Raw genomic sequence first — 19,705 nt, forward strand, 5'->3', positions numbered from 1 at the left:
ATTTGCGAAATGTCAACACACTGTTTTATCAGAAAATGAATCTGTAAAATATATTGAGCCTAACATCATTATTACTTATAATTTAAAAGAGACACAAATTAATCAAGATTGCGAAATGTTCAACAAAACAATTCAGGGTAACAATATAATACAATTAAGTCAATGTACTTTAGAATTAAGAGATATTAAAATTACAACATCAAAGAATATAAAAGAATATAAAATTATATTATCCAGCACTAATATTACTTTATATGGACCAATACGATTGTTAAAACTTAAAAACTCTCTTACCTATCAACAAAGACAAGAATCAATTTATAAGTGGATTGTTTTTACAATATTAATAATTATACTTTTAAGCATTACTACTTACATCATATTTACCTATAGGCGCCTAGCCAACAAAAAAGAAATTTTGTTTAAATTCAACAAGGATGCTGAATCTTCTAAAGGAGGGGCGATTGACGTATACGTAAATACCCTGAATACCAAACCCAACATACAACCTGTACATCCCGAGATACCCATTATTCCAATTGTCAATAACATAAGTCCAGAGCCTACTATCGCAGTTATTCAAATCAATCCGACATTTAACCCCTCAGACACAAATCTTTCCCACGCCTTCAATCGGCAGCACCACAATTATAAACACTTCTCACGCCTTTATCGACGACGGTAGACATAAACAATATTCAAACATTTAAACAAAGGGTCCAGCCTAAGAACCCATTCGTCAGCATAAAAGCTTTGGCCAATCCAAATTAATTAAAGAAAAGATGCAGCCAATCAAAATTCTCAATCAAAGTCCACTTTCGCTGCTCGCTTCGCTGTCACGGCTAAAAGCCATAGTTATAAGAATAATGCATTTTGTAAAATCAGTTTAAGATTGGGGAACTAACTTAAAAGAACTTTACCAATAAAAACTCCGCTGTATATTAAAATAAAAATCGCTTTTTTTAATATATCCCGAAGCAAAAAACATAATATATAAATCTTGATCTGATATGATATGATGATATCTTGATCAGCATCACTAGCCGAGGCGATCTAGCCATGACCGTCTGTCCGTATGAACGCTGTGATCTCGGAAACTATAAAAGCTACAATACTGGAATTAGACATTAGTCACTCTAACGCAAACAAACCACCCAAAACTGAGGCTCATACAGTTTTAATGCTGGAATAAAAATTTTAACTGAAATTTATTGTTCTCATTTCGGCTGAGGAACTTGTGAGATGGTTCCAAAGTCGCATAGCTGGGGCAACCGAGCGGGTCGCAGGTTGCGGATAGCGGACGACCTCTCTCGAGGCCAACTGTGAATAAGCTGGTGGGAGAAGTCAAACACGGAATCGTGGGCGAAAACCCCAGTAAATAAACAGTCCCGGACAGCCAGCGGGTATTTTGCAACGAAGCAATACCGACGATGCGAGTTGTTCAGCCGCATCTAAATAGTTGCTTTACACAAACCCACTCCCAACACAACACCTACCCATCTCCCCTCCCAAGCAACATCTCACTCCGGGCCGGACTACGGTGTAATACGGACCGTGCCAAGAGTCAGCCTGGCTGGGGGCCCGGATCAAAAACTAGCCCAGTCTCAAACGGTGTGCTCAGGGACATGGCGACCCCCTGTTCTAACTATCGCCTTACCCGGGCAGAGATCCGCGATGCCCGGGTAAGGCGATAGTTAGAACAGGGGGTCGCCATGTACGGACTTTTCCCCTTCTCCGCAACTCGTGGGACCAAATTATGGAACATACTAAGAAAACCAATAACACAACACAAAACACAGAGACGGGTACTCTCAAAAAACCCATGGATAAGCTGAACACTGGTTCCACCATCCATACCAGCACGGTCCAGAAAGGGCCGCATCCCAAACTGGGGATGATGGGTGGCAGAAAGCCAGCCGCAAACGCCTCCGCCACGTGCGCATCTGCGCCGAAAGCAGCGGTAGGCACTGCCAAGGCGCTCGGGCCACCCGCTGGAGCTAACAAATACACATACGCAGAAAGGCGGACTGCCGCCCAGACTCTGCGCTCACACACTAGGATCACCGTTGCCACACCTTCGCCTGAATGGCTAAAAGAGGTAGAGTGGGCAAGGAAGGTGCTTCCTAACTACGGGCAGGATAAGCCCACTCAAGAAGTTACTCAGGCGAAAAGGCAGCGATCCCTCGAACTACCCGGGCCATCGGCGAAGAGATCTAAGATCCAGCCATCGGTCTCTTTCGCCGAAATCACGAAGAACCGTGTACTACTCGGCCTGATTGACAGGGGAAGTCCGGAGGGCAGGATCCCCAGGAACAAGTGGAAGGCAGTGGAGTCCCACCTTTCCCTCATTTGCCTGCGCATGGTACGGGAGAAGCCAGGCACCTCGCCCTGCTGCATGGATGCGGGCTGGTACCAGGGCAGCGTCAAGGTGGTGGCCTGCGACAGTTAGCGGTCGGCTGACATGTATAAACAGGCGACGAGCAAGCTCGGCGAGGTCTACGAAGGGGCGAACTTCGTCGCGCTAGACTGGTGCGATGTCCCCAGTAGACCCCGAGCCAGGATCTGGCTTTCAGCAGCGATCAAGGCGCCGGAGGACATCCTCTTCATATTGCAAGAATGCAACCCGCACCTCCCCACGAAGGACTGGAAAGTCGTCAAGGTGGAGGAGCATGAAGGGGACGTCAACCAGGCGGTGTTGGTCCTGAACAAGGAGTCAGTTGCTCCGATCAAGACTGCTCGAGGAGTGCTGAACTTTGGGTTCAGTGCGATACACATCAAGGTGTATAAGGGCGACTCCAACGCCGCTAGTAGCTCTGCCGGCAACCCAGCCGAGCAGGTGCTTGCTGAGGAGTTGGAGGCATCTGGTGGGCTGGAGGATGGCTACTCTACCGATTCGTCGCTAAGCAGAGAGATGCGAGCGCTCGGACCGGCTATCGAGGACGTAGACCTCAGCGATACAGAGGAGGCCGACGTCACTGTGGTGGAGGTTGAAGCTGTAGATTTCACTAAGACTTCTACAAATAAACCTTCACCACAGTAAAGCAGCGTCCGCTGCACTTCTGCTTCGCCTGACCGATGGCGGAGCCGACCTAGTCCTTGTACAGGAACCTTGGGTAGTAGGAGGCAAGGTTGCTGGACTAGGAACAAAGGAATACAAGCTTATGCTTGACCACAAAGAAGGTAAAGTTCGAACCTGCATATTAGCCAAAAGGCATCTTAGTATATTTCTACTTCGCAATTACAGCAACGGAGACAACACCGCAGTAATCCTGGAGCTGCAAAGTGGCTCTATAAGGGTTCTATCGGCCTACTTGGCCTTTGAAAAGGAAAACCCCCCAGATGCGCTGGTCAGAGGACTGGCAGAGGAATGCGAAAAGCTCAAGCAAGGTTTCGTAATAGGCTGTGACGCCAACGCCCATCACACCCAGTGGGGTTGCCCAAGCAACAACGACAGAGGTGAGTCTCTTTTTGATTTTATTCTAAATACGAACCTATTCTTATGCAATGTCCCTACTTTCATAACTAAAGCTTGCCAAACGACCATAGATCTAACTTTGGTATCAGATTCACTCGTAGGCGCAGTCAAAAACTGGGCAGTCTCTGACGAGCACTCCTTTTCGGACCATAGATTCATAGGAACTGTATAAACTGAAGTTCTGACGAATATCCTCCCCATGGAACCGTCAGAAAGCATCACAAACACACAGGAGCTGGACGGAACAGTATATAAATTCACAGAGGCATGCAACACTTTCTTCAAAGTGGCATGCCCCACAGGGAAACGTAGGGGAAGGAAAAAAACCCCCCTGTTGGACCCAACAACTATCAATTCCAGCAAAGGCGGGAAATGAGGACACTAATTGGCTGAACTACAAGTATGAACTAGCCTCTTACAAAAAGGCCATTAGAAGAGCAAAACGAACGGCTTGGCAGACCTTCTGCTCTGACATAGAAAAAACAACTGATGCCGCAAAGCTCAGGAAAATACTCTCTAAGACAGCCGCGCCTTTGGGCTATCTTCAAAAAGCAAATGGATCATGGTCAGACTCCAGTAAAGAGTCCTTGGACCTGCTCCTAGACGCTCACTTCCCGGGGAGCCAACATGCAGGTCATCCTTCTGAAAGAGGAGCAGGAGAGGGAATCGAATTAGATCCACTCCTATCAGACCGCAACATGAAATGGTCCATTCATAGTTTCAAACCATACAAATCGCCGGGACCGGACGGGATAACACCGGCTCACATCCAACAAGCAGAACAAATAGCCATAAACTGGTTGAAAAAAATCTTCCAATCCATCCTGGCGGTAGGAGAACTACCATCAGCATGGCAAGGGACAAAGGTGGTTTTCATTCCCAAGGCAGGGAAGGCCACTCACACCACAGCAAAGGATTTTAGGCCAATAAGCCTAACATCATTCCTGCTTAAGAGCTTTGAAAGAATGATATGCCTACACATAAGGGCCACCGTAGACCCGACACAAATATCAGAAGCACAGCACGCTTACACCAAAGGTAAGTCAACCGAATCGGCGCTACACTTGGTGGTAAGCAGCATCGAAAAATCACTCAGCATCAAGGAATACACACTGATCGTCTTCCTGGATATAGAGGGAGCCTTCAATAACGTGCTCCCCACTGCTATAACAGAATCTCTCACAGAACTAGGGGTTGAGCCGCCAATGGTGAGGCCAATCCATAAATTGCTGATAAGCAGAATGGTCACAGCCACACTAGGGACCTCAACCAAGACTAGACTAGTGAACAGAGGCACCCCGCAAGGAGGTGTACTATCACCCCTCTTGTGGAATATCGCAGTAAGTAAGCTACTGCGGATTCTGGAGGGAGGAGGTTGTAAGGTCGTGGCATACGCGGACGACGTTGCCCTCATCTTTAATGGAAAATACCCACAAACACTTTGCGATCTTATGACCGCAGAACTTAAAATACTATCGGAATGGACGATAGCGAACGGACTCGGGGTAAATCCCTCGAAAACGGAACTTGTTCTATTTACAAATAGGTACAAAATTCCACAACTTAACCATTCCATTCTAAACAATTGTAATCTCTCCTTTAGCGATCACGCCAGGTACTTGGGGTTAGTACTAGATAAGCGCCTCGAATGGGGCTTAAACAACCAAGAGAGAACCAAAAAAGCGACCATTGCACTTTACTCCTGTAAAAAAGCAATTGGGCCAAGATGGGGCATGTCCCCTAGAATAGTCAACTGGATATACACAGCGGTAGTCAAGCCAATCCTACTGTACGGAGTGGCTCTGTGGTGGACCGCCTTGCACAAACAATGCATACTGACTTCTCTAAACAAAGTACAGCGAATGGCGGCTTTGTGTATTAGTGGAGCCCTTCGAACCACCCCGAATGAAGCGCTGAATGCGATCTTGAACCTCCCTAGCCTGGACTTAGCAGGCATGGAAAGGGCCAAATCGGCAGCTATTCGACTGAGGGACACAAGGCAGTGGAAAGCCCAATTTTATGGCCATGCTAAAATTCTCCAGCATGATAAATCGATTCCGAAGATCACGGATCTATGCAAATCCATCGAATATAGTCACACACCCTTTGAGGCCCTGATTCCTGATAGAGAGGAATGGGAGCAGGGCCGACCGGGCACGACGGACGCAATCTGTTTATATACACATGGCTCCAAATTAGAAGGACACGTTGGCGGAGGTGTATACTCCGAACAACTAGATATCAGGAAGTCATTCAGGCTCCCGGACCACTGTAGCGTCTTTCAGGCGGAGGTCCACGCTATAAAAGAAGCACTAACCTGTTTAGGGAACTTTAGCCTCCAGAGAGGACACCTAAACATATAAAGTGACAGCCAAGCGGCTATTAAATCGATCTACTCGACAAACACCAACTCCCGTACAATAGCAGACTGTCGCAGATCTCTCCACGAGATGGCAAATCAGTTTACTATCAGCCTAATATGGGTTCCGGGTCACCGGGACATCGTAGGCAACTGCATAGCGGACGAACTAGACAGGCAGGGCACTACCAAGCCTCTCCTTCCAGGAGAGGAGAATGTCGGTATGGCCATGGCTACTTGCAAGCTAAATGTAAAAAACTACTTTAACACACTAGCCAAAACCCATTGGCAAAACGCACCACAGTGTCGTATCTCTCACCAGACATGGCCTGTGATAAACAACAAAAAAACCTCGGAGTTACTCAAACTCAGCCGCACAGAGTGTAGCATGTTGATTCGAGCTCTTACAGGCCACTGGCTTGTTGGCGCACATGCCGGCAGGCTAAAAGCACCGCAAAATGATTTCTGCAGAAGCTGTAGGGATGAGGAAGATGTGGAAACGGTAGTACACCTTCTCCGCTTCTGCCCAGCCCTATGCAGACTCAGACTGAAACACTTATGAAGCCCCTTCATCGACGATCTTACCGAAATATCGGAGATTAATCTCAAAAACATAACTGCCTTTGTTAAATCTTTCGGGTGGAAGACATGCTGATCAGCTTAACACAGGCTGAAACTTCTAGAAACGGGACCCTAGAGATGGAAAAGACGAGTCTAAGTGTGTCGGACCGACAGCCGCCCTAACCTAACCTAACCTAACCTATTGTTCTCATACCTATCATATTCAATACCTATCGATTTGCAAGCCGCCCAATCCTGTGGCTTCAGAAATTGCATGTTCGAAAAAGAATTTTACTGGAATGTATTAGTCCCGTCAACAACTTCCGATTGACTCAAAAGAAGCTTGCCACGCCCAGTCTAACGCCCATAACGCTTAAATCTGTCAGCCGCCCACATAACCATATATTGAAATCGCGGGTAGGCGACTCATTACCAACTCGCTTTGCTGCTTGCATATCTGCCTTTGGTCCCTTTAGCTTAGTAACGGGCATCTGATAGTCGAGGACTATAAAGTTCTTCCTTGTTTTTTTTTTATATTTTTAAAATTTTTTTTTTAAACAAAATGTATCTTTTTTTAGTGAAATGCTTAGAGCCACAAATGTGATATCCTGATAAGGCAATAGCATTTGGCCTTGGGGCTAAAGAAGCAGCGATGCTTACACGCTAAACCCAGAGTAATTAAATAAACAAGATTTGCTTCAGTACCAATTTTATTAGGGCATATGTAAGGATTAGTTGGCTAGTTAAAAATACATTGCATTGCTGTAGACCTAACATTTTATAAATACAAAGTCAATATATTTGTGTCCCACACAGATTATGTACCTAAAGATAGAGCAGGTTGAGCTGCTGCTGCCTGTGGTCGCCGTCGGCATTTGAGGAAAATCCGGTCGATAACAAAAATATTGTGTTCGTTGACAAAAAGAACATGTACGTTTAAAGAAATTGGGGGTAATGAGCACATGTCGCCGGCACGGGGACGCTTTGCTGGCAGGATAATCGCGTCACGGCAATGTAATTACTGTAATGCCGGACCACAGGCGGTGCGGGAGCTGCGATGAGGTTGAGCTAACATGGTTAGCTGCTAGTTGAGATAGTGTATTACGAGCCCTATTCCCAGAGGTAGGAAGTAGAACCGCGGAGTTATGAGGTGCGTTGATGACTGATTTATTCTTCATTTGATACATGCTTATATACTACTTGGAACACGGAAGATTAGTGTAATGATTAGTGAAATAAGCTATATTCTAAAAAAGGTCAGGGAATTATAATTATGGTAACAGTTTGCGTAGTTGGCTCGGCTGACACTGCAATATGTGCTGACTGCATTGGCGAATCAGTGTGCCGTTAGGTCGGTGAGACGGTGAGTTAGTGAGACATATAATGTGCTGATCAGCAGTTCTCATCTGCAATGAGTGCTACTGAGCGCCTGGTACTGTTCCCAACTTGGCTACTGCTTGATTTGTTGAGTGTGGTCATGTTGAGTACCTTTGGGTACGAACATTGAACATTTAGTGTATAACAATCTTAATAGTTATGTGTATCTTCTTTACATTGACCTGAACAATGTTCCTTAACGGATGGAAGGAAAGTATCTGCAGAAGGTTGCCTGCAATTAAATACAATGATTAAAATTCAAGATTTTAAATAAATTAAGGTTTCTATACCTATCCGTTGATATGTGATATGAGCCAGGGGCTGAATTAGATCGACCTGCTCGGACAAATCTGTCTATCCGCATACAACTTGGTTCTAGGGATTTTCCAAAAGATTCTTTTACAAAAGGATTACCAAAAGAATGTTTTTTTTAACATTGTTTTAATCAATATTAGTGTGTCTAATTTGGGAATGCTGCGAGCGACGGAGTCTATGTCTTTGTCATCAACTTGTACCAAACAACAATTTTCTTCCTCTGTCGGCAAGGGAAAGTCCCCACCAGAGGTTACCCATTTGTTCACCTAAAAATTAAAAAATTTAATGTGTATAATATGCAACAATTAATATTTTTATGTTTACCAGTGGAATTGTGATTCTGTGCTTTGAATCTTTTTCCAACATTTGATCTATGCAACTTTTCAAATTTGGAGTAATTAAGTGGTTTTCTGGAAAGATTACACAATCTTGTTTTATTTTCTCGTACAGTACAGGCACGGAATCTGCTAGGAACGGCACATTTCCAAATATTAAAGAATATAGAGTTGCGCCTAGTGCCCAGACATCTGCTGCTCTTCCACAATATTCGTTCTAAATAGGAAAATTTAATTCATAAAGATTTAATTTCGAAAACTATTAAGGGGTTATATACCTTTTTTTAATTCAAAAAACGAAAATTTTTTTTTTTATGAATCCTAAAGTATATCCCCTAGAGAACATTTTCCCAAATTTTCATAGAGGTCCGCATAATAGTTCGATAGAAAAACAGCGTTTTGAGGCGCGGTTCGTCACGGCTGCGGACAGCGTCAAGCAACTTTGAATGCGATTATCTCAAAGTCGTGTTTTTCCAAAAGTGCCTTTGCTGTGGCCGCGATTGCACAAGAACTATTTGTTCGATCTTCTTCATTTTTTTTTTAAATTATTCGTAATAATTGTGCCGAGTTCGTGAACGATTCAGTTTTTATGCGCCAATTTTGATTTTGCAGATCAGAATTTTTTAATAAAATTTTTAGAACTCGAAAAATCAACTTTTTGGAAAAATTGTTACTGTATGCAGAAAAACCAAATAATTTTGAAAATAATCGTTCACGAACTGGATATAATACTATACTAATAACATTTTTTTGGTTTTTTGATTTCAGTTGACCTGCTGGACTTCCATCGTGGCCACCGCAAGCCGCTATAAAAAAAAGGGTTCCGAGAGAATTGCCATAACTTCGTAAATTATTTATATTTTTTTAAGAACAAACGCTTATTGTTTCGATAAAAACATGTACTATCAATAAATAATAACTTCAGTGTCATAAAATATTTGCTACACACCTGAAAAAAAATTCAAAGTTCCCTCAATTTTTTCGCTCAAAAAGGTATATAACCCCTTAGGAAACGCTATACCTTTCCTAGGACTAGAGTTTCAGGTGATCTAAAGGCTGGAGTTCCAGCCGTCGATCCATTGCTTATTTTAGCATCTTCTCCGAGAAATTCGTTGCACGCACCAAGATCTTCTATTTTGACATGTCCACATTCGGTTAATAATAAATTTCCAGGCTTTATGTCGGCATGGATAATTTTTTGGTGGTGTACTATTTGGGAAAATATATTTATGTATAAGTATTGTTTCTATGTATAAATTAGCAGTTATCTTCGACCATATAAACATTAACCGTGCAGCTGGTATTCAAGCTTGTGTCAGAAGTTTGGAACGCATTGAGAACACATTGTAGTGTGCATGCAAATGAATTATTTCACTTGCGAATAATTTAAAAAAAATTATTTTTATTTTTTATTCACTAAGTTACAACTGTACAACTATTCCTTAATACCGACTTTTATTTTACTGTTCACAATATATCTTCTATTGAACCGATCTTCTCGGATGCAAAAACGGACTCCCTGGCCAAGGGCCGATTATCTGGTAAACAAACCTCGGTTTAAGAGAATTGGGGAGCTCATTAAGAGTTGGTCAAGGGTTGGACTCAAGAGAGTCGGGAAATCGGATGATCAAATTCTCTGCTCGATTGCTAAACGGATTACGCTGCCGTTTTGGGGCTCGCCGGGTGTTGACCGGATGCTTGTGTTTACATTAGCTGGACCCAGCTTAGTTTATGTTAGGAGAACCGCGGCGCAATTGAATCTTAATAATGAACTTCGATTGAAGTGGGGGAGCTAATTGGGATTCTCCGGGATCGCTGAGTAAGGGGTTCCCAGCTAAGAATTGTTATAAGAAATTGTTTACGACTTGGGTAAGGCGGCTGGGCGCTCAAGCTGGAAGGCGTTCTCAGCTAAGAATTGTATATGAAGAGTTTGTTTATAAATTGGGCAAGGAGGCTGGGATCATGAGCTGGATAACCCTCCCCCTTCTAAATTGAATCGTCCCGATTCATTGGAAGTGTCGGATAAACTGAATTTAGATGATTTGTCAATTCGACTATAATTTCATCCTCAGTGGTATTTTCATTTTCGGACATATTATTTTCGGGGGTTATTTCAATATGAATTTGCCGTGCTTTGAATATTAGATATTTTTTGAACTTAAATACAAGCGTGATAATTACATATATTAAAGTTAATTTGATCAGTATTAACGTTATTGGAGTTTGTGTTTGTTTAATTTGAATAAATGGGTTTAATATGTTAATGTTATCGAATGAAAGTTCAGAATCATTTGATATAAGATATTCGGATACTAAAAAATCATTATACTGTTTAGCAGTGATATATTATATTATCTTATGGTCAAGATTAGAGTAGGGTATATTATTTATTGTAGTAGTACTATTAAAAGTAATTAAAAATGACCCATTTAAATGAGTATCATTAACAGTACTATAACCATTTATAAAAATGGGTCCTTCTTGGATTACGTCAATTTTTTTATTATATTCCCTGATTTTATTACAAAGGGATTTTTCTCCATTTAGTAGCCTAGTAAAACAAGTACTTTCTGGGCTTAAAGTGCCATAATTATTAAATATTTCTGTCTTAACATTAGAAGTTACATAATATCTATTGTTACATTTAGCGACATGATTATCAATTAACAGTTTTCCTTCATTGTGTGAGATGGATCTTGCGTTATACACTTCGCAACGGTTTGTTATGATGGGGTATTTTATAAAATTTACAATTTATTCTTGGTGTATGGCGATTTTATATTTTGATATATCTAATATGTCAGTAATTACTAAAGGTTTCTGTTCGTGTTTATATATTTCTTGGATTTCTTCAGCGCTTAGAATTTTAGTGTTGAAAACATCTATTTTTGCTAATGTAATTGTATCCATTAAATTCATCAGATCGTAAGTTAGTAAGCGAAGACGGTGTTTTCTGAATGGAAATTATTGGTTTAAAAGAACTGGTTGAAGATTCTCAGATAAAGTTTTTATTTCATTAAATAATTTAGAATTAATAACAAATTGATTGTTATTATTTTGGATTAAATCATCAATTTTATTTTAAACCGTTCTCAAATCATCATGATGGGGAGTACCTGCTATCCATTTCCAAAGGGTGCCTAATTCATTGATTCCTCTTTTTGCCCTACTTGGTAAAATTTGTGAGAGAAATCATAGGAAATTTCACACTGTAAATTCTGATTACTTTTGTTTATGTGTGTTGATTCGAGCTTGATCTTTAAATAAACTTAAATTAGTTATATGAAATAGGTCAGCGTATGAATCATAAATAAGAATGTCTTTTGTATCCTTGTAGAAGAAAAAATCATGGTTCGTGTAATCCGTTATTTCGGAATTGGTGGCCGCTACTATCAATAATACAAATATTATTGAATTCATTTTCTGTAATTTAAGACAAACTGTGTTTAAGATTTGATGTTATCTTTATGAATCGTACGATTTCTATTATTTATGATAACCTTATTGTGTAAATTCTCCTAAACTACTTGTTTTTTATATCTAGAGTAAAGCTTATTCCTTTCCCCGTGTTTTTTCTCATAAATGACTTCCCCTCGAGATAGTCCTTTTCCTTTCTACCTTTGTTGTGAGAACTTAACATTTTCTCTTGTGCCTGTTTTAATAACTGTGGAATTGTATCATGTTCGATTTTATTGTATAATATATCGTACGGTCGTTGGTTGGTAATGGAATGTATAGTCATGTTATATTTCTGATCTGCTCTAATTATAACTTCAGAATAATCAACTAAGTTAAGTTCATCTTTAATGCAACGAGCAATTTCTGTAAGGGTTGAATGAGCCCTTTCTATCTGTCCATTGGACGTACTATGGCGAGGATCCGCGAAATATAAATTAATACCGCATCTTTGTGCGAAGGATTTAAATTGTGTTGATGAAAAACTAGGCTCGTTATCCATCATTAAAGTTTTGGCAAGTGGAAATTGTTGCAATATTTCTGCAATTTTGGTTTTTATGTTGAGTTTTTTTTGGATCTCCTTTACAACTATGTATTTTGAATAAGAATCAATACAAGTAATGAACATTAAATTCTGAGCGTAAAAAATGTCAATATGCTGATTTTCTCCTTCTTTATTTGGGATGGGTGCTTGACCAATAGGAATTAGTACTGGGTGTCTATTATATTTGTTACTATTACAAATTGTACAGTTTTTTATGTACTCCTGTAGTTTTTTGTTCAAATTTGGCCAATAGTATAGTCTGTTAATTTGTTTGTAATTTTCGTCCAGTCCCCTGTGTGCTCTACAATGAGTTTCTTCGATTATTAATGCTCTGTCTTCAGGGTTTTCTACATCTTGGACAAATATTTTTGTATTTAGGAATTTATTTGTGAAATTTTCTTTAAGTGGATTTTGAATTTTGTATAAGTCTTCTAAAGTACAGTGAACACCTATAGTTACATTAGGAGGAATATATTCCCTTAAAATTGATACCAAATTTTCCGGGGTATCAAATTCTATTATATGTCTTGTATTTCCGAATATATTAACCATCTCATGTATTGTATACCTCCCCGTTGCTATTAGCAATTGTTGCTTAAACTGGTTTAAGGGTTTTCGGGTTTCTTGTATAACATTCTCAAAACAACTCTCTGCTGAATGCTGAGTGTTTTGATCTGAGACCGTCCCGTTACTGTCAGTTAGGTTGTTCATTTAAATTCTTGATAAGGCGTCAGCAACTACATTGGTAGATCCTGGTTAATAAATTATTTTGGGAGAGTAACTTTCGATGAATAAGTACCATCTTTTCATCTCGATGTTTGAATTTTTTTTGAGAGATCGAGAAAGACAGGAGTTGATGATTTGTATAGACTTCTATGTTGTTAACGCCGTAAAAATAGTTTCGCAAATTTGTAAATGCCCAAACTATTGCTAAAAGTTCTTTCTTATTGGTTGCATATATTTGTTCGGCATTAGTTAGAGTTTTTGAAATAAAGGTTATTGGTTTTCCTTCCTGAGAAAGAACAGCACCAATAGCTAGATCGGACGCATCGGTCGTTAAAGTGAATTTTTTATTATAATCAGGTTGTACCAATTCGATTTGTGCAGTTTTACGGGACATTTTATTGGATACCTTACCATTTTGACCTTCCAAATACTTTGTCAGAGGTTTTGCAATTTTGGCGTAGTTTTGCACAAATTTTCTGTAATAGCCGGTAAGGCCTAGGAAGCTTCTAAGCTCTCGAATGTTTTTTGGAATTGGATATTTTAAAATTGTAGATATTTTTTCGGGGTCTGTTTTGATTACATTATGAGAAACAACGTAACCCAGAAATGTGGTTTCTAATTTGAAGAACTTTGATTTTTCAATTGAAATTTTCGTATTTGCGTTCAGCAATATATTAATTATGACGATTAAGTCCTTGTAGTATTGTTCTATTGTTTTAGAAAATATAATAATGTCATCCATATAAACATGACATGTTTTTACTACTTGTTCTTTCAAAATGTCATCCACTGTACGTTGGAATATTCTGGGAGCGTTCGTTAGCCCAAATGGCATTCTCAAGAATTCATATTTTCCGATATTTATAGAAAATTAGGTTTTTTCAATGTCTGTTTCTTTCATTAAAATCTGGTGAAACCCAGATGGCATTCTCAAGAATTCATATTTTCCATTATTTATAGAAAATTAAGTTTTTTCGATATCTGTCTCTTTCATGAGGATCTGGTGAAACCCAGACTCCAAGTCGATCGTGGAAAAGTATTTAGCTTTCCCAAGGTTTGACAAAATCACCGAAGGATCTTGCATTGGATATCTGTCCGGAATGGTGTTTTCATTTAGTTTTTTTATAGTGTAACGAATTGATTTTGTGTGTCTGCTCGCTACGAGATTCGTGTGGCTAGCTCAGAAGATTGTGTGTTCGTCCCACCAAATTTATATGACGTGACTGCCCCGTAGATCAGTGAGAAAACAAAGGGTTCAAATGGTAACAGTGGGATTTATTCTCGTGGTATTAGTACAGCGGGTGTGTGGCTGGGCTGGCTTCGGTATCTCCTTGCTCTGGTTCTGCCGGCTGCTGGTGCTCTTCTTTCTGGCTTGTCGACGCGTTGACTCGGCTTCTGCTGGCTCCTTGGTTTCGGGACGCTCGTAGTGGCCGCCTCTGCTTGCTTGCCGACGCGCTGCCTCGGGGTCGCTTGTTGCGCCTTAGACTCGCAGAGAGTTCGGCCTTGTGGGCTTAGGAAAGCGTCACTGTTCTCAGACTAGGGTGAACAAGCCTTGCTCTCCAGGCCGACGCCTTTCGAGGCAATATCTGTCCCTTGCTCTGTCCCGGACGGTCCCGCTTGGTTCTTGCTCAGATCGCGCTGACAGTCAAGGCTGCCGCCAGGAAGCTGCCTAGCAGTTCACTTTGCTTTACGCCTAGCGCAGACGAACGTTCCACCCGGCTTCACCCTAATGCTTGACGTCCGCGACGCACCTGCGCTCCCCAATGAGCTCCGCGAGGCGTTGGTAGCGTGGCTGCCGGAAATGTCTGCTGGCGTCGCTGCACTCGTTCTGGCACTCGGGGAGTTGGGCAGTTCGGGAACTTCCCCGGTAATCTCAGGGCTCTACAGGCGACCGCCTCTTGAAGCCGCAAATCGATCTACCGCTCGTCCGTCACGCCAGGTCCTGCTTGGTCGGGCAAGGTACGCTGGGTCTCAGACAACTTCCCTCCCCAAGCTGACGGTTCTTCGTCGTAGGACTCTTCCGCTTGTCTCTGACAGACCCGCCGGGCGACTCGCCAGGGTGTGGTCGTGCCAAAGTTGGAAAACAAACGCCTTGACCTAGCCGTGTGATGCCTTCCGGAACTCAGCCACTTGTGTCTCAATTCGGAGATTCCTGATGTCCCAATCCCGAACGTCTCGACGTGGCGATCTTGCTCCTTGTATGCTTCCCACGGCGCTGTTTCCGACGATTCGCTTGGTTGTGGCTCCCCCGTAGATTACTTGCTTGACTGACTGTTTACTTGGTACTTTAACTGATCTTGAAGGTTTGACTCCTCGTGATCGACTGATCCAGCTGCCAGCGCTCTGCGTCCTTATATAGGGCCTCCGGGAACCGTTATTTCCCTTTTGCGCACGGCCCGCTGGATCTCTCCACTCCGGGTCCAAAGTCCGTGCCTCCTGGTTGACCCACTTGTCCTTCACGTACCGCTCCCAACCGATGCTCTGCCCACAGCTGCCGTCCCGCTAATTCCCGTGATGCTTGTGGCACGCCTGTGTGCCGCTCCACTGCCGAGATGTGGCACTTCTTCTCCCGGTCCAAAGTTCACGGGAGAGTCCAAAGTCCGGTGGAGTTCCGTTATCCGCTTTCGCACACGGAACTCTTGCCTTGCCCGTGAAGTCTCCATTCTCTCTCGATCTCCATCCTTGGTCTCCAAACTCTCTCGCTCTCCTTCATTGGTCTCCAAACTCTCTCGCTTTCCTTCGTTGGTCTCCAAACTCTCTCGCTCTCCTCGCCGCGCCTTTACTACGCGAATTCGCCGCGTATCTGGCAAGCGGCCGGCCATCTGCTGCTGTTTCTATTTGTGGGGAGTTATTCAACTCCTCACATTCCCCCCTTACTTCGGGAAACATTTTAAACTTGTTCCTACTCTCCGGCGTTTTCTTGTTTATCCTAGCCTTCGAGTTCTTGTGATTCCCGCGGTGCTCCCTCGTTGCTCCCTCGATGCTCCCACGACGCTCTTAACTCCGTTGAGTTTCTACAGCGCTGGTCATCCTCCTCGTAGCAACTTGAATCTCCCGCGCCGATATCTTTCCTGACTCCACTGGGACATCGATACTCGTGTGCTATCGATCCCCAGCTCGCTGCTCATCGCTGCGTTCTACTCCTTTTATTTGCTTTCTCCGCCTGGTCACACCATACGACGGTGCGGCGTTGCCACCTGCTCGTTGCGATATTTCCACCTTTGGCCGATATTACCATTTGACGTGTACCCATCGATCGCACTTTCATCTAGTGCCAATCGATCGCCTATCGAGGCGCCCCCTTCCCTGGCTCATGGTGATTTTGCAACTTTCTAGGTAAGTTTCCGAATTTCTTTACAATTTGTTTCCTCTCATCTTTTTTTTTCTCCCTCCCGGCCTTCACTCGTCAGCCTGATCATCGCGCATGAGTCGCTGGAAGGCGCTATTGACGCCATTGCCGACTGCGCCCCAGGCTTCAGATTCAACGCTGTCTTGGCGTTCTCCTCCTCCACAAGGCACAACTGGCCAGCACAGCTGGCGCACATCCTCACAGCCGGCCATTAGGGAGTACATGATCGTATCGATGGCCTCGTTTTCCAATAGCAGAGTGAACATCTCAGGGGACACCGACATGCCCCACACCTCGCTCCGATCGTCCTCCAGCTGCTGTTCCAGTGGCGATTCCGGCTGCGGTTCTACCAATTTTGACACCGTCTGCAGGATGAACCGATTGCTGAACATCGTGTTGCCCAATGCTCCAGCCGTTCCACCTCCTCGGCGTCATCGTGGGTGGGCGGGGCGTGGTCGAGGCGCTGCTGGCGCTGGCCGAGGCTGTGGCAGAGACGTCGCTTACCTTGTGGATCGCAATTTCCGCGGGGCACATCGACCGGCAGTGGGCGATAATCAAGTTTTTATTTCCTTCGGCCTCCCCTTCTTCCTACGGATCTACGGATCTACGGTACAGCTCTCTGATCTGTGCCGTCTTCCCCCTTCCCTGGCAGACTGTTGATGCGTATTTTTCTTTCCTCCAATCAGTCCCAATCGAGTCCTTGGACGCTCTGGTTTGCTCCCTTTGTGTTCTTGACGTTCTCCTGATGTCCTTTATGTGTTTCATTGCGCCTTTGTAGTTGCCCTGTAGTATCCCTGGAGTCGGTTTGTAGTATCCCTTTCGAATCCTTGGAGGTATCCTTGAAATTTGTTCTTAGTATCCTTTGGGAATCCTTGCAGGTATCCCTGGACTCTTTCCGTAGTATCTTTTGGGAACCCTTGGACGTATCCTTTGACTCCTTTCGTAGTATCCTTTGGGCGTCCTTGGAGGTATCCTTTTACTCCTTTCGCAGTATCCTTTGGGCATCCTTGGAGGTATCCTTGGACTCCTTTCGTAGCATCCTTTGGACATCCTTGGAGGTATCCTTGGACTTTCAATGTTGTTTTGCGTCGGTTGTGTCTGCTTGCTGTAGCCGCTCGCTTGTGTTTTCCGTTTGTTGCTGTTTTAGCTCGCTTATGTGGATGGTCCGCTCTTTCTTTGCGTTTATGTGTCGTATTTTGCAGATTACTGGTGACGCAAAACCTATGACTTGGTAAGGTCCGTCGTATCTTGGGGCCAATTTTGCTGCAAACCCCTCGGCCGCTTTTGATAAGTGGTGTTCCTTGGCCCACACGACGTCACCCACCTTTGGCGTCCATTGCCTCCTCCTTAGGTTATAATGCCTAGCCTGGTCCTGGGATGCTTTCTCCAGGTTCCGCCTTACAATCTCGAAGATTTCCCTGAGTTTGTCTGCATTCTCTTCCGGGGTCTCTGTCGGTCGTCCGCTCCCTACGGTTTCTCTGTCGTATAGGGCGCTCGGTAGTCTTGGTTCTCTGCCTTGGGTAATGAACGACGGTGTGTAACCTGTGGATTCTAAAACGCTCGTGTTTACTGCCAGCATGATTTCTGGCCATTTTTCGTCCCAGTCTCTTTGGTTCTGCCCTGCGAACTGCGCAATCATTGTTTTCACCGTCCTATTGGCTCTCTCAGTCGGGTTCTCCTGTGGGGTGTATGGAGCTGTGAACTGTTGCCTGGCTCCCAATTCGGCCAGGAAACTCTTGAAAGTTTTGCTGGTAAACTGGACTCCGTTGTCCGTTATGACTATTTTGGGGACCCCATACCTCGCGATTATGCGTTCTTTAAAAGCTTTCTTTAGGGATTCGGCCGTCGCGCTTCGCAGCGGCACCAACTCAGTCCACTTGGAGAACCGGTCTATCAATACCAGCAGCATTTGGTTGCCGTGCTTCGAACGCGGCAGGGGTCCGACGAAGTCCGCACATACCGTAGCCCATGGTTCCTCTGACACCTGCGTAAGCATTTTCCCAGCCATTTGCATCTGATTCGGCTTGAATCTCATGCATGTCTCGCATACTCGCACGTGGGCTCGGGCGTCTCTGTGCATTCCTGGCCAGTAGTACCGGGCTGCCAGACGTGCTATTGTCTTTCGGCTTCCTACATGGCCAGCCGCCGGTGAGTCGTGGTTCTCCTTCAGCACCGTTTTCCGTAGAGCTTTCGGGACGCACATCTTCCATGTTGCAACATCTTCGCTGCCCGCTCTATGAGGTATATTCCTGTACAGGGTGTTACGCTCCATCACGTAGTCTGGATACTTTTGCGGCTGGGTCCTTATCTTTTCGCGCATTTCCAGAATCCAGCTGCATGCTGCAGAAGCTTCCGCCGCCGAAGTCTCCTTGATCCCTCGAAGCGTTTCCGGCAGTGGCTGCCTTGACAAAGCGTCTGCCACCACGTTGAGTTGCCCTTTCCTGTACGCTATTTCGAAGTCGTACTGCTGCAACTCCAGGGCCCATCTGGCGATCCTCCCTGAAGGGCTCTCTATGCTGTTGAGCCACTTCAGTGCCACTTCCAGATACGGCTTGAGCTTTCGGATTGCCCAGACAATTGCCAAGCACTCCTTCTCGGTCGTTGAGTAATTCTTCTCAGCGCCGTTGAGCGTTCGGCTTGAGTAAGAGATTACCTTTTCGCCTCTTTCAGTTTCCTGGGTCAAGATTGCCCCGATGCCGTAGTCGCTTGCGTCAGTTTGCAAGATGAATGGTTTGTCGAAGTCCGGGCATGCCAGTACGGGGTCTGCGACGAGTCTTGCCTTCACCTCTTCGAACTCCGTCTGATGTTTCTGTGTCCACACCCATTTATTGCCCTTGCGTAGCAGATCGTTGAGAGGTTTGACTATTTTTGCGAAGTCAGGTACAAACCGGCGGTACCATGATGCTACGCCCAGGTACTGTCGGAGCTCTCTTACTGTCGATGGTGGTTCTAGTTCGGCGATGGCTGCTACCTTTTCCGGATCCGTGCCTATTCCTTCGCTAGTCACTCGATGACCGAGATATAACAGCTCTTTCTTGAAAAATTGGCACTTCTCCGGGTTTAATCTCAGATTTGCCTCCTTTAGTCGTCGGAACACTTCCTTTAGGTTGGCCTTGTGTTCTTCCAGCGAGCGACCGATCACTATTATGTCATCCTGGTAAGCGAATGCGTGAGGTGACATCTCGGGTGAAGTCCGAACGGCATTACC

The 19,705-nt window shown here is 44.0% G+C and overlaps 1 protein-coding gene across 1 annotated transcript in view; it reads right to left on the reverse strand.

Moving 5' to 3' along the window:
- Positions 1-7,657: 7,657 nt before the first annotated feature.
- Positions 7,658-19,705, reverse strand: part of LOC119559046 (calcium/calmodulin-dependent protein kinase kinase 2) — an 88,898-nt gene continuing 76,850 nt past the window's right edge. Inside the window, 5 exon segments of the mRNA XM_037872174.1 lie at positions 7,658-8,004; positions 8,063-8,202; positions 8,204-8,353; positions 8,412-8,639; positions 9,444-9,631. Coding sequence (XP_037728102.1) covers positions 7,923-8,004; positions 8,063-8,202; positions 8,204-8,353; positions 8,412-8,639; positions 9,444-9,631 — 788 coding nt within the window. The 3' untranslated portion in view covers positions 7,658-7,922.

Source organism: Drosophila subpulchrella, unplaced genomic scaffold, assembly GCF_014743375.2.
Source record: "Drosophila subpulchrella strain 33 F10 #4 breed RU33 unplaced genomic scaffold, RU_Dsub_v1.1 Primary Assembly Seq16, whole genome shotgun sequence".
Taxonomy (NCBI): Eukaryota; Metazoa; Arthropoda; class Insecta; order Diptera; family Drosophilidae; genus Drosophila; species Drosophila subpulchrella.